The 17104-nt window shown below is 37.1% G+C and overlaps 1 protein-coding gene across 4 annotated transcripts in view; it reads left to right on the top strand.

Annotated features, from left to right (window-relative positions):
* Positions 1-2468, top strand: part of SLC38A11 (solute carrier family 38 member 11) — a 51180-nt gene extending 48712 nt beyond the window's left edge. For all 4 annotated transcript variants that reach the window (XM_032355792.1, XM_032355791.1, XM_032355790.1 and 1 more), the window contains one exon: positions 1969-2468. In XM_032355792.1, coding sequence (XP_032211683.1) covers positions 1969-2262 — 294 coding nt within the window. In that variant the 3' untranslated portion in view covers positions 2263-2468. The remainder of the gene's footprint in view (positions 1-1968) is intronic.
* The last annotated feature ends 14636 nt before the right edge of the window (positions 2469-17104 follow it).

The raw sequence follows: 17104 nt of genomic DNA, 5'->3' as shown, positions 1-17104 counted from the left end.
ATCAGAAGATAATAATTATTATAAACACAGAGGGAGTTCTACAGTATTTTTCCTAAAAGAACATTGTCAGTTTCGAGTATTTCAGGACAGCTTAAGGAGTCCATAATTCATTCAGTTCTTGCCATATGAAAACTAATGCTTTATATCTGTGCACCTTTGTAGGTATTCATTTGTATGCAGGTATTAGAAATAGCAAAATTACATTTTCCATATATTTTAAATTAGAATACAGTTAGGCACCTCTTTTCCCATTCTTATCTCTAGCTGTAGGCATATATTTTCCATGAAGTGTGGTCTCTCTTATTCTACCCCAAGTTTTTAGATAGTGCCTCAATAGTCATTTCATAATGTATCCCGATCAGCTGTGACTTACAGCTGGACTTCTGCTATTTTTGTAAAAGCTACAAAAAGCTACAAAAGTTGTATTTTTGGAATCATAGTTGTAATATTTCTGGTATGAGAATGGTACTGAGTATAACGCAGTATTTTAGTAAATGATGCTATTGAGAAAATATTTATTTTAAAATTATTTCAAGTTATAATCTGTTTTTTACATCCTCCAGCTTCAAAATCAGTTTTCTGTGATTTTTCCTTGGGGAAATCTACCAACTCATGTGTCAGAAAGCTTTTAAATCTTAGGGGATAGGTATATAGGGTTTCATTATACTATTCTTTCTACTTTTCTGTATATTTACATATTTCCATAATAACTTTTTCAAATATAGCAAAACATGTATTTTATGGAATGCTTGCTTTTAATTTTAAACCGATATCACATTTGCTATTGTCTGTTTTTAAAAACTTGTTTTATGGCCTAAGAGAATGTCATTTGTTATACAATTATATTTAATATATTTAATAGTATGTTATATTTTGTTTAATGTATAATTAACATTTAATATACTTTTAAAACTATACCACCTAAAATGCATTAAATTTTAACATTATTTCATTTGCCAAATGTGTAACTCAAATTTAGCCTCTTCAAAGGGAAAGTATCTTTTCTTGAAGTCAATAACTCTCAATATATTTTTAAAAATATTTATTTATTTATTTGCAAGAGAGAGTGAGAGCACAAACATATAACACGGTGTGAGTGGGGGGAGGGGCAGAGAGAGAGGGAAAGGGAGAATCTCAGGCGCTCTTCCCTCTGAGTGCAGAGACTGACATGGGGCTCCATCTTATGACTATGAGATCACAACCTGTGCTTAAATCAAGAGTGGAGGCTTAACTGAGCCACCAGGCACCCCTCCTGGAATTTTTATAATAGACAACACTACTCCCCATAATTTTCAATCTGACATGCCCCCTTGGGTTGGACTTATCCATAAGCTAATGTAGGGGGAGGGTGAATGAGTCATAGTCATTTAGTTCTGCTGTCAATTTTCTAGGGTAATTAACATGTTTAGTTTTACTTGAAAGAGGATTTAGAAAAGCTATTTCATGTTAAGTGCCCCAGGGGTGATAGTTTTCTTTTCTCATACAGAGAGGAACCTACTTTTACACCAACTCAAGAAAGAGGAAAGATGAAATCCTCTACACACCTCCCAGTAGTCAGTCTCCTCTTGTACATAAATGACAAATAGACCACTCATATTTGAACAGCATAGTAGATACTCAGCAATTTGAAATAAGAATATAGGAAAATGTGGTGTGCTGAAAATATGGGAAATTTCGAGTTTGCCAGAAGTTGGTCTTACCTTCTGCTTTATTTTCTAAATTATTATTTTTTTATCATTTTTTCCTTAGGTCTGATATACTATTATTTTATTCTCATTTGTAAATATATCATCAGAAAGGGGAAAGCCTATTCCTAAGTCTTGGGTTATTCTTCTTTCCCTTGGTTGATTCAACCTATTAAACTTTTAGCATGTACAAAGATAAACACATTTTATAAATGTATTTCAAAAACTGTCCAAACAATGCTCATTTGGTAACATATTGTTATTTCTTGTTTTCAATATGCAGGGTGTGCTCTGTGCCGCTCCACTAATTTTTATCATTCCATCAGCATGCTATCTGAAACTGTCTGAAGAACCGAGGACACACTCAGATAAGATTATGTCCTGTGTCATGCTTCCTGTCGGTGTTATGGTGATGGTTACTGGACTCCTCATGGCCGTCACAAATCCTCAAGACTGCACCCATGGGCAGGAAATGTTCTACTGCTTTCCTGACAATCTCTCCCTCACAAACATCTCAGTTTCTCATCTTCAACTGACAACACAACTTTCACTTTTAAACAGCAGTATCTTTCAATGAGTTGACTGCTTTCAAAAGTATATATGTTTTCAAAGACTTCTAAACCTCATCACATTCACACATTTTAGTCTGTATATTATAAAATTATTATTTTGGCATTTATCAAGACTTGGTTTTCTTTACTCTTTAGTCCATTATAAAAGATAAAGAGGATTGGGGTGCCTGGGTGTCTCAGTAGGTTACAGCCTCTGCCTTCAGCTCAGGTGATGATCCCAAAGTCCTGGGATCTAGCTCAGCATCAGGCTCTCTGCTCAGCAGAGAGCCTGCTTCCTCCTTTCTCTCTGCCTGCCTCTCTGCCTACTTGTGATCTCTCTGTCAAATAAAATAAATAAAATCTTTAAAAATATATATGTTTAAAAGATAAAGAGGGAAAGAAAATGGAAGATTTTTTTTTTGTTTTATTGCTTTATTTTAAACAAAGTTCATGTTTTAATGACTATGCTGCCTTAATCTCAATTGCAGGAGGAAAAGTGAAGCCCGTGGCCCTTGCTGCCATCCTCTCAAAGCATTACTCTTTTATTCAATAGGTGAGCCAACATACTGCACTCCAAAATAAGTAGGTGATTGTGGGTTGGAATTTTATGTATGTATCCTTTATGAGAAAAAAAAAATTTGTTTCTTTTTAAGTTTATGGAATGGGAGAGAAGGGAAACTGAAAACTATTAAAGGGAACAGATATCCCAAGAGCAAAGTGAAAGTCTCCATTACAGTTTTAGGAGATACCTTATTTAGAGGGGAGTGAATCCCTGGAGAAGTGAGTAAAGTTCTTCCCATGGTAAGAAGCAAGAATAATAGACTATACAGAGCAAGATAAGTGAGAAATCAAAATTACCTCTCGAGTTTTGATCCTGTGGGAATACAACGGCATTGCCATTAAATAAATTATAAAGCAGAGGGAAAAACCACAAGTTCTCAGGCACAAGCCCAAGAGATCGGTTATGTGTCCGCTTTGGACCTGCTGAATTTCAAGTACTGATGGGAGTATACAACCGGAAGCTGAACTTAGAGACGAGAAGCTTGCAAGAAGAGTCAGGACCTCAGAAGAGGAATTCTCACTCCTCTGGGATCCTCTGAGAGATTCTTGAGGGCTTGTTGGCTGGATTCTCCAGAAGCAGACACTGAGATGGAGTCTGGCATGCAGGGTGTTTATTAAGGATCATCACTAATGGGAGAGAGGCGGAAACCAGGACTGGGAGGGCAAGATGGAACTGCAAGGCAGGCCAACAAAGCATCAGTCAGGTCCATGGGAAACTGGAACATATGTGGCCCACATCAAGAGTTGTCCCTGTTCAGGTGAAATAGCCAAGTTTTAATACCACTGCCTCCATCTGTCCTTGAATGTGGGTACCTGTGGAGGGCAAACCCGGCAGCTCTTTGCAGCTGAACAAACCCTAAAGGAACTGAGAACTGGATGCGTCTTCTAGTGGCTGGGGCACCGCGTGCTTCCTTACAGGGCAACTGGCAGGCACAGCTGCCTCCACCACAGTGGCCTTCCGTTTTTAGTGAGGATTTTTAAAACACCTTTTCGTGAGGATTTCACATCTGACACTCTTCCAAAAATAATAAGAACATTTGGGACCATGTGGACAGCTACCTTATACCAAATCACCCCAAATTTCTCACCTTTTCTTTTTTTTTTATTTTATTTTTTTTTCTCACCTTTTCATTTGTAGTTCAAGTTGACAACCGATTGCACTGTATTAATTGTTGCCAAACAGAAAATGTCACAAGCAGAGTTAATACACACATGATGTGTTTGTATAAATCACAGCAAAAGAAAAGAAAACCCACAGGAAGTGTATAAAGGGTAGTTTCACAGTGGTTTGAGTAAAGAAGTGGTAAGAGGTGAGTCATCATGGGAGTCATAATGAGAAAGACCTGTAGAAAGCACAGCAAGCTGCACGTTAGGCAGAACCATGCTCAGGCTCAGAGTGTGATTTTTTTGCTTCAATAAAACATCCACGTGACTCAATTAGTTTAAATTCTATGGGCTGTATAACTTTTCTGTATTTACTTTGTAGATTTGTTTTTTATAGTTTAGGAATCGTAAGGTTAAGTAGCTTGTGCCTATTTTTAGATTGGCACATGTTCTTGTAAAATAATAATAAAAATACTTTCATTCCATACTGAGGGAATGTAAGAAATTTTTGCAGCCGTCTATCCCTACATTACTCAAAACTGAGAAACATTGACCTACATAGTTATTAGATAAAATCACAAGAGATGAGAGTTCCAAGAATGTACAAAGAGAAGCACATCAAGGATAACCATCTATTATCTTGTAGTTTGGGTATTGCTTCAGCTACCAATAGTTAAATTAACCTTGACTCTTCAAGTAGGTTAAAACAAAACAAAACAAAACAACTCTTGGTAGGAACTGAGTATTATATTATTGCCTAATAAATATTTGGGTGGTTTTTTTTTTTTAATCCTAATCCACTGTAGAACAAAACTGCCTTACATAATTACCAACATCTTTCAAATTATGATAGAATAAATCTTAGAAACTTACATCTTTTTTGCAAGAATATTTGTCTTCTCTTTATTATGCCACCATGCAAAACTTCAAGAACCACCCCATATCTATTTTCTGCCTCAATTTAATAAGAGATTTCTATGAAACTCATTCCCTCCCGGACACTTCTTGCCCTTAACATAGAAACTTGAGGATTTAAAACCAATTTCTGAGGTTGCCGCTACATTTGGATTTATAAAGCACTTCTTAATTTAAAAAAGAAAGGAGGGGAACAATATCTTTACACACGAATGTAAACATCTAGCAATACATTTCCATTAAACGTACAGATGGGATGACACCTGTGTAACTTGTGAATCGGATCCTTGTCTGTGTAACAATTTAAGATAGGATCTTTCATTTCAACCCTAACTTGAACTATCTTCAAATATCAGAGCCCGTGGATCTTCTTGCCTCTCCCTGTTTCCAATGGTGTCAAGCAGTAATGGTTGCCTCTTGTCTTTCCTCTAAGAACTCTGAAGTCCAGGTTATCTAACTAAGAAAATCCCCACTAGTCCTCTGCTGAAGGCACATGGCACACATCAATTTAATTAAAGATAAACATATTGGATAGGAGTAGGCCTCTTTTTGATCTATCTTCTGCCATCTTCTCAGGAAAGCAGTATTAGTCTTTGTTTTGCTGCTGTTGTGTTGTTGTTTGGGAGACCTGGCCACTGACAGGATCTGGTGTTGCAAGGTATTCCAAAAGTGGCTCAAGCATGGGCCAGCCAGTGACCATGAGGTAGGGCAGTCATAACTGCGGTGGGGGTAATAATAAGCTGCAGCAGTCAGATAAGGTCCTTTAAGAATGTATAATAATTCTGAAAATTATGTAAAGAATTTACCCTAATAACAGAGCAAACACACAGAATGGATGAGAAATACCATGAGCTAGACTGGGAGAGAGAGGAAAGAGCACATTCTCTGGAGCAGAGGTTCTCAAACTTAAACTTCAGCATGTGTCTGAATCCCTGGAAGGACAGATTGCTGGGCAGCCCTCTCCAGAGTTTCTGGTTCAGGACTCTGGAGTGAGGCCTGAACACTTGCATTTCTGAAAAGTTCCCAGGCGGCACGGCTGCCATTGGTTCCAAGATCACATATGAATAAGGCTGGAAGTTGGACAGAAGAGAGTTGCTAGATGGTGCCACCGGTTTAGAGGCTGGGCAAAACACCAGGAAGATGTAGAAACGCCATGCCGGAGCTCAGGAAGAAGATGGAGATTAGGGACAGAAGAGGGAGAGCTGTTGGCACAAATTCAATGTCCTTATCCTTTGTCTCTTTTGAAAAACCATTTGGAGAAGCTTACAGAGGGAAGAGGTGAAACCAAGATTGTAAGATTAGTGAAAAGTACTGACACAGGAGGGGGAGGGGAGGAGAGTTAACAACAAAGAAGAAAACAGAGATTACAGTCTAAAGTCAACACAGCTGCCGTGGTTAAATCGAAAGCCTGGTTTGGAGCCTACCGGCATTCAGGGAAGATTGACTGAGCTTCATAGGAAGAAAAGAAGAAAGGAAATATTCCAGTTCTTCAGAAGTACACCAAGTTTTCCTAGGACTAAAGTCTCAATGGAAAGTCTTCCTTGGAAAATTACATGGGGAACATGAGAATCACTGGGCTGGATTCATAATAATATCATGCAGATAAGGAATTCCTGTAGCAGTCTCATAGAGGACACCTGAACAAGTATTCCACTAATGTTTGCTTAAACACAATGAAGAGTATCAATAAATTTAGCTTTGGAGTTTTTATTATATTATTCATTTATATTAATATGCTAAGTGCTCTTTTAAAACACATACAAGCAGGGGCACCTGGGTGGCTCAGTGGGTTAAGCCTCTGCCTTCAGCTCGGGTCACAATCCCAGAGTCCTGTGATTGAGCCTCGCATTGGGCTCTCTGCTCAGCAGCAGGCCTGCTTCTCTTCCTCTCTCTCTCTGCCTGCCTCCCTGCCTACTTGTGATCTCTTTCAAATAAATAAATAAAATCTTTTAAAGAATAAAAATAAAACACACACACGCAGATTTAGTCTGTCCAGCTCTAACTTCCACCTGTTTCTGGCCCTTACCAACTCACTCCTAGATTAATGTCACAACCTCTTACCCAAGTACTCTGCCTCTAGTCTCTTCTTCCCTCAAGGGATTTGTTTGTGCATCATTCTGAGAATCACCTTATTAAACTGACATTTTTAACCTGATGTTTGATAACACCACATGCTTGTTCAAAAGCTTCCCATGAAACTCTTATGCTTATAAAATAAAGTACAAACTCCAAACTCTAGCCTGTATTCGAAACTTTCGTAATATGGCCTCAACATGTCATTCTGGCCTTATCTCCCGTGACTCCAGGAATGGACTCTCAAGTCTAACATAATGAAAGCATTCCTTTACACTGACCCCGCTCTGTGCTGCTTTTGACTTTGCCCCTAAATTCTTGGCATTCTCTTGTTTGAATATCCAGCCCCTCCCTTCCATCAAAATTCTATCAGTTCTTTGATCTTCTCCCTGTCCCATACCTGACAACAAACTCCTTGCAAGTCAGTTTTTCCCACTTTGGAATTCTGTTAATTCTTGTAGTTATGTTACATGAAGAAATCCTGTCTAACCAGACTGAAAGTTCCTTGAGGACCAACAGTGTGCTGCTTTTTATTCAAATCTCACGGCAAGCTGCCTTGGAGTAAACACTTAAGTATTTGAAGGGAGACTGATGGTGTAAAAGGGAAAATGGTTAATAGTACCAGTACCATACACATTATTTTATTGGATTTTCTTTTAGCTATAATGGTTGTCATTATAAAGTATAATAGCATTTTAATGTGGTGTAGTCAATCATCCAACAAGCTGATTTAGATAATTAAGTTGGGTTTCTTATTTTGCTTTATTATGCATTGAACCTTCAGAGAAATTATTTGGGGTATTCGTAAAAGGACTCTTGGAGTAAATACCAATCAGCAGGTATCTTTTTCACTTGTTTTGACTGCTATATAAACAGTTGCTTGTATCTTTCTCAATTATAAGCTCCCTGAGACCTAAGACCATGTCATGTTTAGCTTTCTTTTTTGCCAGTGTATGCTCATATCTTATTCATAATGCTTGGTAAACATTGAATGACTTGACTTTATCTAATTTATATATATTTAACTCAAATTTATAATCCACCAAGAAAACTCACATGAAACACTTTAAGATGATCCCTTAAAAAAATGAAGCACCAAAGCCAAATGTGTTTATGATTTAGGTACAATTATCTCCTTGCCTAATCTCAGCAGACAGCTCAGTAATTTCATAGAGCACTGAAAAGAAGAGGTGATTTAGGAACACACAGGTAAAATTTAAGAACAACACTTCAGGCAACATATCAGTTTGCAGTTTTAAATTTGAAAGGCTTTGGAAATGTTTATATCCACAATACAGTGGCAGCTATGTATTTATCATTTTTAAATTTCGTTTTGCCAGAGGACAAGGCCAGTTCCAGAAAAAAAAATCCAGCCCAGCCTTCTTAAGAGTCAGGTCCCATTGCAAAACAACATTGTTCTTTAATCTTTATGTTCTGAGAGAGAAAAAGAGTCAAACATCCACCAAAAAAGTCACCATTTGGGTGACTTCTCTTGCATAAGTTTGCATTCTTGTAAAGTCTTAAAAAGAATTTCTAAGTTAAAACTTTTTTAACTATTGTTCCTCCGTGTACAGAATGTAGATAAGCTGGAAATTGAGTAAAATGACCTTGGGTTTTATGTGCTCTGTCTCACAGCATTTCAAAATGAACTTAGATTTATTTAAAAAGCTATAAGAATAGACAAGGGAAGGAAATTAACTTTAAACATTTGGAAAAACAGGGCTTAGGAAGGGGCTTATAGAAGGGGCTGCTTGATGGCATAAACACAGTGGGAGGGGTTCCCTATTCTAGAAGACACTCTGACCTTTTAAAGTACCTTTTAATTGAAAGAATAAGAAACTAAAAACAACAGCTTCAGGTGGAAAATTTCCTTGGAGTAAATGGTTTTATATGTGTAACCTAAATGGCTCCCGAGTGTTCCTTGCCTCCAAATGATCTGGTTAAACTTGATCTTAAACCTCATTCTGTAGTCAGAGGCCTACTTCATAATTTCAGCAAATCCTTCTAGCTCACTTTCTCATGCTTCTCTAGGCTGCCATAAACCAGTGTTCTTTTGCTCTTTATCTGTAAAATTTGATGATACTATAGATGGAAAACACAATCTCTTCATCGGTTTCCATAAAAACCCACTCATATCATGCATTGTTTAAAGTTTTTACTGCTGTTGCATCTTTTGAAGATTGAGAGTGGTCACATTCTGCAGCATGGCCTTCGACAATCTTTAGGCTTTACCGTCTAAGTGCTTCCTTCACTCCTCTCATTTTTCATCTCCTTCTCCAGATGAACAGGCAACTGAGGGAACTCAGACTTCCTCACTGAGGTCACAGCATCTTCCAGCCTCTAGAAGACCTCTCTCCCACTTTATCGTGTACCTTGTGATTGAATTTTCCTAATACAACTGGCATTCTCTTCCTAAGAAAAATCCAGATGGAAACTGTCGATATACCCATATTTTTCCATTTCCTTAGGTATATGCACCCTGTGATTTATATTCTGAATTGTATTTCTGGTGACTGTGCTCTCCACAAAAAGAGAGGCCCAGAAGATGTCTGCCTCTCATAAAATTAAAATGTGGACTCCTGGCTTTAACTAGGAGCTGCTCCGTCTGAATGGGTGACAGAAGGGTGACCACTGTGGTTTCCCAGTGCAGCCAACCCACACTGCTTAAAGCTGTTCCCCCTGAAGGCCTCTACTTTGTGTCTTCAGCCATTGTAATTTTTCACTTCAACACCAGTACTATTCTCCAAACAACAGCTGTGTGTCTGCCCACTTCCTTTGCACTCTGGATAAAGCCGGCCTCTCAGAATTCCATTAGAGCAGGCCTAGCAGTAGTGGGTGGATAATTCTCTGCTTAATAAGTAAGGAAAATCTGAAAAGTTTTTCTGCTCATTTTCTCAAGTATCTTCTATGGAATGATACCAAGGTATCTGACATATTGTTGATTGCCTTTCAGTACATAGAACACAGACATCCCTTAACACTGGGACATAAATCAGAGGATCCAGATTAACAATTAGGAAGAGTAGCTCTAAATTCTAAGCTCAAGCAGTGGCTCATGAGAATGCTGCCCTCCCCGCTCCTCTCCACCTCCCTAAATTCCAACAGAACTTCGAATTTTGCCCAAATTCTTCCTCCTCTGAAATGTCTTCCCAGCCTTCTCCAGCAGACCGTAGCTTTTCTTCTTCTGCAAGACTGGGTATAATCTGATGGTTAATAGAAGGAACAACCCAGTGTAAATAAAAACTGTCTAACAATTAGAGTTCCCTAATATTGGCATGGGCTACCCTGGGAATCAGTGAGCCTTCTGTGTCTGAAACAACTTAGAAGTCGGAAAGACGATTGTCCACAATGTGGCAGAAGCAGTTTATTGCTGAATAAAAACTGAACTTGATGATCTTCAAGGTCTCCCCTGATGCTGAGTTTCTAGTTACTGCCTTGTGTCCTCTGATGAAATAAAATATAGCACTGTTCTGCAACTGCTTCATTATTTTTGCATGTCTTTTAATTTTTTTCTAAATAAATATGAAACAGCTCAGAACCAGCAATCTCTTCATTTCCTTTCAGTGCTCCGACCACCTGGTACAAAAAAAGTTTATGAATTGAATCACAAGAACTGGTTTTGAAGGGAGGTGAAGAAATGGAAGGGAGGACAACGTGGATACCGTAAAGCAGATATGGGGCAGCACCACAACATGACCATTCTAGGGAAGGATGCGAGCTCACAGGGCAATCCTTCAACAACTTCAATTATTCTACTGCTAGGTCCATGCAGAAATTATTGCTGCCACTCCTAACCAGCATGCCAAAGCAGTTCTCATTCTCTTCCTCCTTGTCATCATTCCTGATTTTCTACATATGCAAAAGATGCTCGCAAGAAACACTAAACGAAGTGTTTAATAATTATGGCAAATATATCCATAAATTCTTTAATTGTCCCCATTTGATTGGAGGAAATTCCATAAAAGCAGACTAGAACCCAATCACAGACAAGATAAAGACAAGTGCATCAAGTCCTTAGTTGGGTTCACAGATGTGCAGCATCTACTGGTGATTGAAAGCTTGGAGGTGATTATACTGCCTTGTGCTGAAAAGAATGGTTTGTGGATCACCAGCATTGGCAGTGCCTGGGAGCTCTTCAGAATTGACAAAATTTCAGACTCGACTTCAAACGGACTGAACCAGAATCTGCACTGTAACAGCCCAAGGTGGTTCTTGTTCAAGATGGAAAAGCACTAGCGTACAGGGCCTTCCCTTTCGGTAGGGAGCTTATCAGAATCAGCTAGGAAAATTGGTTAAAGAAAAAGCACCTCCTGGAGAGTCTAGTATGCCCACACTAGTGCTTCTGTTACTGATAAGAATTGTGATAACATATTTCTGAGGATTTGAGGGGGGAAATGATTGTAAATCATTGACCTCTGGCTATAACACTGAAGCCCATTTCTGTTTATTGTGTTTTTTTCCAGTATAATCATGCAATCAAAAATGAGGTATTTTTCCCAACATTGTCTAAAATTGAAACAAACCAGTCATACCTTTTCTTTAGATCAAAATGGCAATTTCTTTTTAACAATGCTACAAAGGAAAAATTTTAAGACATCCTGTTGACTTCTAGTTTGTATGTAAAGAGCCCTACTGAATAAGTCAGAAAGTTTTTAGCATGGAAATATGCTTTGAATTTATGATCATATCTGGGGAGTGGAGAGTGGTGTGGATTACCACTGCATTAAATATTTAAAGCCTGAACATATCATTTATATTTGCTATAATGCATGGAGAAGATAACTTAATATGTAAATGTATGAAAGTCACCAAAAATATTCTTTATGTTGTTTCTAAATTAAGCAGTTGATTAAAGCAAATACTATCATAAGATATGTTCTCCAATTGAAGAACAGCTTAAAATACATTTTTTTAAAATAAAGATGAACATGTAATCATTTTGTTAACATTAAAAGTTTAATGGAAAAAATACTTTATTTTGAAGCAAAAAATAACTGAATAATATAATGTAATTTAAATTTAGTTAGGGTCTGGTATTCAGAAAATGGAGAATTTTCCTCATTCTAACTTCAAGAACTATTGACTATGAGGGGGAGCCACAAAAAATTCCTATCTAGATGATAGCCACTCAGATTTCCTCAGTCATCAGTGTGAGAGGTCATGAGGTCTGAGTCCAAAGTTAGAAGAGTGAATCTCAACTTTGTCCTTATTCATGTAAGCAAGTGATTTAACCTTTTTGATCTTTATTTCTTTCATCCATAAAATGAAGAAATTATTATATACTAGGTATCTATGAGAGTTTTTTCATGTTTATTGATAACATGAATTACTGTATATATATTACATTTATTTATTTTCTCTCATTGTGGTTTTTGCTTTTTTTGGATGAAATGATATCATGTCTTTATGAATAACACATAAAACAATTTTTTAAATTTAATATTTACCTTTAATTTTGTTAATCATCATTTTACCTAACAAGTTTCTAATTTTACATAGCCAAATGTATTATTTTTTTAAAAGATTTTATTTATTTATTTGACAGAGAGAGAGATCACAAGTAGACAGAGAGGCAGGCAGAGAAAGAGAGGGAAGCAGGCTCCCGGCCAAGCAGAAAGCCCAATGTGGGGCTTGATCCCAGGACCCTGAGATCATGACCCAAGCCAAGGGCAGAGGCTTTACCCACTGAGCCACCCAGGCACCCCAGCCAAATAAATTATTTTTAAGATTTTTCAATTATATTCATAAAAGTCATCCTTCAGCTCAAGGGAAGATAATACTTTACACAAATAATCTAGATTTGAATTAATTATAATTTATTCATGTCTTTTAAAGTACTTTTATTATAAAATTATAAACTGTACATTGTAAATAAAATATTTTGGTTTTGCTAATATTTTGCCATATTATGGTTAATATTTTGATTTATTTCCTTTTAGTCATTTTTCTATGTAGATTTTGTCCAAAATTAGGATAATACTATTATGCGATAATGAGAAATACGTATTTGGTCTCTGTTTCCAATTTCTGACACAGAGTTCCTAAAACCCTCATAATATTTTTTTAAGTGATAGAGATGCTAAGAGCATCTTCTCTTCTAATATTTGGTCTTTGACCCAGATTCCTGACATAGGAGTTTTTAGACCCTTGGAATTTCTGGGGTCATAAGAGTGTCTTCTTGTATGCTAATGAGATGACTGGTGGCTAGGGGCTCCTAGATAGCTTCACGTTGGGGATTGTTCACCAAAAAGACATGAGTAGAAGGTTGAACTATCATCCTTACTTTCAACCTCCGGGGAGGGGAAACAGGGTGAACTTAATCACCAATGGCTAATGATTTAATCAATTATTCCTAAGTTATAGAACTTCCAGGGGCACCTTGGTGGCTCAGTGGGTGAAGGCCTCTGCCTTCAGCTCAGGTCATGATCCCAGGATCCTGGAATCGAGCCCCGCATCGGGCTCTCTGCTCCGTGGGGAGCCTGCTTCTGCCTCTCTCTCTCTGCCTGCCTCTCTGCCTACTTGTGATCTCTGTCTGTCAAATAAATAAAATTAAAAAAAAAAAAAAAAAGAACTTCCATAAAACTCCAAACAACAGGATTCGAAGTGCTTCCTGGTTGGTTAACACGTGGAGGTGCTGAGAAGTTGGTATGCCTGGAGAGGATATGGAAGCTCTATATCGTCCACCACCCCCAATACTTTGCCTATGCATCGCTTTCATTCAGCTGTTCCTAAGTTGTACCCTTCATTATAAGCCAGTCAGAACGAGCAAAATTTCTTGATATCTATGAGTAGTTCTAGTAAGTTATATAATCTGAAGAGGGTATTATATATATTAAGTTGAGGTGTATATATTAATATATGCTTCAGTTTGAAAGTATTTTATCTTAAAAGAATTAAAAACTTATTTCCTGGCTTTGTCCATGGCAAAGGCCTAGAAGTAAGTACCCATACATAACATATTTAGCACAGCAATGTCTAACTGTGGTCTCCAAAAACCTTTCCCACTAAAACGAACAAGGGCTCCTTGGAAAAATGCCTCAGTGCAGAAGTGGAACAGGAATGTGCAAGGTAAGAATAGAGCATCATTTGACAACAGAAAACAAGCAAGCAAAGCCATCAAAAGAACTTGGAAGTCAACTTGAAGGGCTTTTTCCATTGGTCAATGATGAGACAGCATGAGCACCAACTAGGAAAATAGCAGTGGGTTAAACTAAATCCTGTATGTGTTTATAAAAACAACAATTACAACAACAAATAACTCATTTATCATCTTTGGAGGACTGGAAAGAATGAGTGTATTATCTGAAACTAATAAGCAAGGAAGAAATCAAGTATTTGGGTAGTCTTTCCTTTACAAGCTATATCACTGGGTAACCAAAGAATCAGTGGGAGAAAATTTCTCTTTATTAAAGTATTCCAAATAATAAATGAAAAAGAGGATAATATAATTAAAATTTCACCATTTATGACCTCTAATGAATGAATAAATGTAATTTATGTTCCAGAGTACCCATAGAATCAGTCTGAGGCTGCGAAATAACTTGAAATTTCTCTCTTGCTCGTTTCCCTCACCCTTTTCAGACCGGCTTCCTCTACTCCCTTACTTGCTTCTCCAGGGAGCACTTCCGTAATAAATCCAACATTTATATATGAATTCTTATCTCAGGGTCACCTTTGGGAGAATTCAACCTAAGAGATCACTCAACCATGTCATAAAAACATTGTTTTAAAGATATATTTATTTTATTTGGGGAAGAGAAAGAGAATGCATGAGGAGAGGCAGGGGCCAAGGGAGAGGGAGAAGCAGACTCCCTGCTGAGCAGGGAGCCTAATGCCAAACTTATCCGAGGACCTTGGAATCATGACCTGAGCTGTAGGCAGACAATCAACAGAGCCACCCAGGTGTCCTTAAAATAAATTTTAAATATAATGCAGATAATATAATATAACATATAATACATAATATATATTATATATTATATATTATTTATATTATATATACATATGTAAATATTATATATAAATATGAAAGCTCACATAAGTTTTATTGATTTCCCAAAACATCTACTATAGCCCATAAAGAAAATTTTAGAGGATGGTTGTTTATATTGAAAATCACAAGCGATGCTTCCTCCACCTAGTAGATGGCCTGATACTGGAACACAGTTCATATTTGATAAATAAATGATACCTTATGGTTAAAAGTAACTTTTACTCAACCTTGTGTTCATCAACTGATTAGGCAAGATATTTCACAATGAGTAACAACAGGCTTACATTATGTATTGAAATCCAAAATTCATATTCACATGTAAAAACCCCTAATTAAAAAAGGAACATCTACTCACATGAGCATATTGAACATGAAACAGAAATACAGTATAAGAGTTTCATATTTGATCCCCTAAATGCAAACATTAATGTGGAAATAATTTGAGGTTTACATTTATTGTCATAATCTTGCTATCATTTCACATAGTCACTGCTTTTAATATCACAGTTCTAAAGAAAGCCTTTAGTTTAGAAAATGTTTTATTGACTATTGAGCACATTTGACCTCAGTTTCAGGATCCTCGTACTTCAAATGTGAACTTGCCTTAATCCACTGGAAACAACGTAGAGCCTTATGGAGCTAATTTAAGAAATTGAGTACTTTTACTGGAAAAGAGTTGTGTTCTCATATCAACACTAGATTAAAAAATGGGTTAGTGTTGATGTAAGAATCTCAGTCATTTGCAGGAGAGGTTTCACAATTATTCTTCCCTTACATTTCAAATAGATTAAATATGTGACATCTTTATATCAACATTCAAAAAGCACTAAAACATCTGTAATAGCAAAATATCACTGAAGCTCCCCTTGAATTTTCACTCAGTAATAGCATATTTTTGGTCCAGCTCGTGTGTCTTCCAAGAGTAAAACCAAAGCAAGAATGGGTTAATTCTTAGCAACAAAAATGAGGCATCACAGTAAAAGCAATTCTAAAAGGGAAGTCTATAGCAATACAGGCCTATCTCAAGAAGCAAGAAAAATCTCAAATAAGCAACCTAATCTTGCACTTAAAGGAATTAGAAAAGAACAACGACCACAACCTAAAACTAGCAGAAGGAAGGAAACAATAAAGATTAGAGCAGAAATAAATGATATAGAAACTAAAAACCTGGGGCGCCTGGGTGGCTCAGTGGGTTGAGCCGCTGCCTTCGGCTCAGGTCATGATCTCAGGGTCCTGGGATCGAGTCCCACATTGGGCTCTCTGCTCAGCAGGGAGCCTGCTTCTCTCTCTCTCTCTGCCTGCCTCTCTGTCTACTTGTGATCTCTCTCTGTCAAATAAATAAATAAAATCTTTAAAAAAAAAAAAAAAAGAAAAAAAGAAACTAAAAACCTTGGGGTGCCTGGGTGGATCAGTCAGTTAAGTGTCTGCCTTCAGCTCAGGTCATGATCCCAGGATTCTGGGATGGAGCCCTACACTGCGTTTCTTGCTCAGCAGAGAGCCTGCTTCTCCCTCTCTCTCTGCCTGTCGCTCCCCCTGCTTATTGCTCTCTCTCTGTCAAATAAAGAAATAAAATCTTAAAAAAAAAAAAATGGAAACTAAAAAAATAAACAAAAAAACCAACAGAACAGATCAATGGAACCAGAAACTGGTTCTTTGAAAAAAATCAATAAAACTGATAAACCTCTAGCCAGATTTATCAAGAAAAAAAGAGAAAAGACTCAAATAAAATAACAAATAAGAGGAGAAATGACAACCAACACCACAGAATACAAACAGTCGTAAGAGACTACTATGAAAAACTATAGGCCAACAAATTGGACAACCTAGAAGAAATGGGTAAATTCCTGGAAAGGTAAACTACCAAAACTGAAACAGGAAGAAATAGAAAATTTGAATAGACTGATAACCAGCAAAGAAATGGAGCCAGTAAATTCCAACCAACAAAAGTCCAGAACCAGAGGGATTCACAGGCAAATTCTACCAAACATTTAAAGAAGAGTTAATACTTATTCTTCTTAAACTACTCCAAAAAATAGAAAAGGAAGGAAAGCTTCCAAATTTATTCTATGAGGACAGCATTGCCCAGATACCAAAGCCAGATAAAGACACCACAAAAAAGGAGAACTATAGACCAATATCCCTGATAAACACAGATGCCAAAAAAATCTCAACAACTAGGAAACCAAATTCAACAATACATTTTAAAAAATCATTCACCACAA

This window comes from Mustela erminea, chromosome 8 (assembly GCF_009829155.1).
Source record: "Mustela erminea isolate mMusErm1 chromosome 8, mMusErm1.Pri, whole genome shotgun sequence".
NCBI classification, from domain to species: Eukaryota; Metazoa; Chordata; class Mammalia; order Carnivora; family Mustelidae; genus Mustela; species Mustela erminea.
Note: the sequence above shows the minus strand (reverse complement) of the source record. Positions and strands in the feature narration are given on the sequence as shown.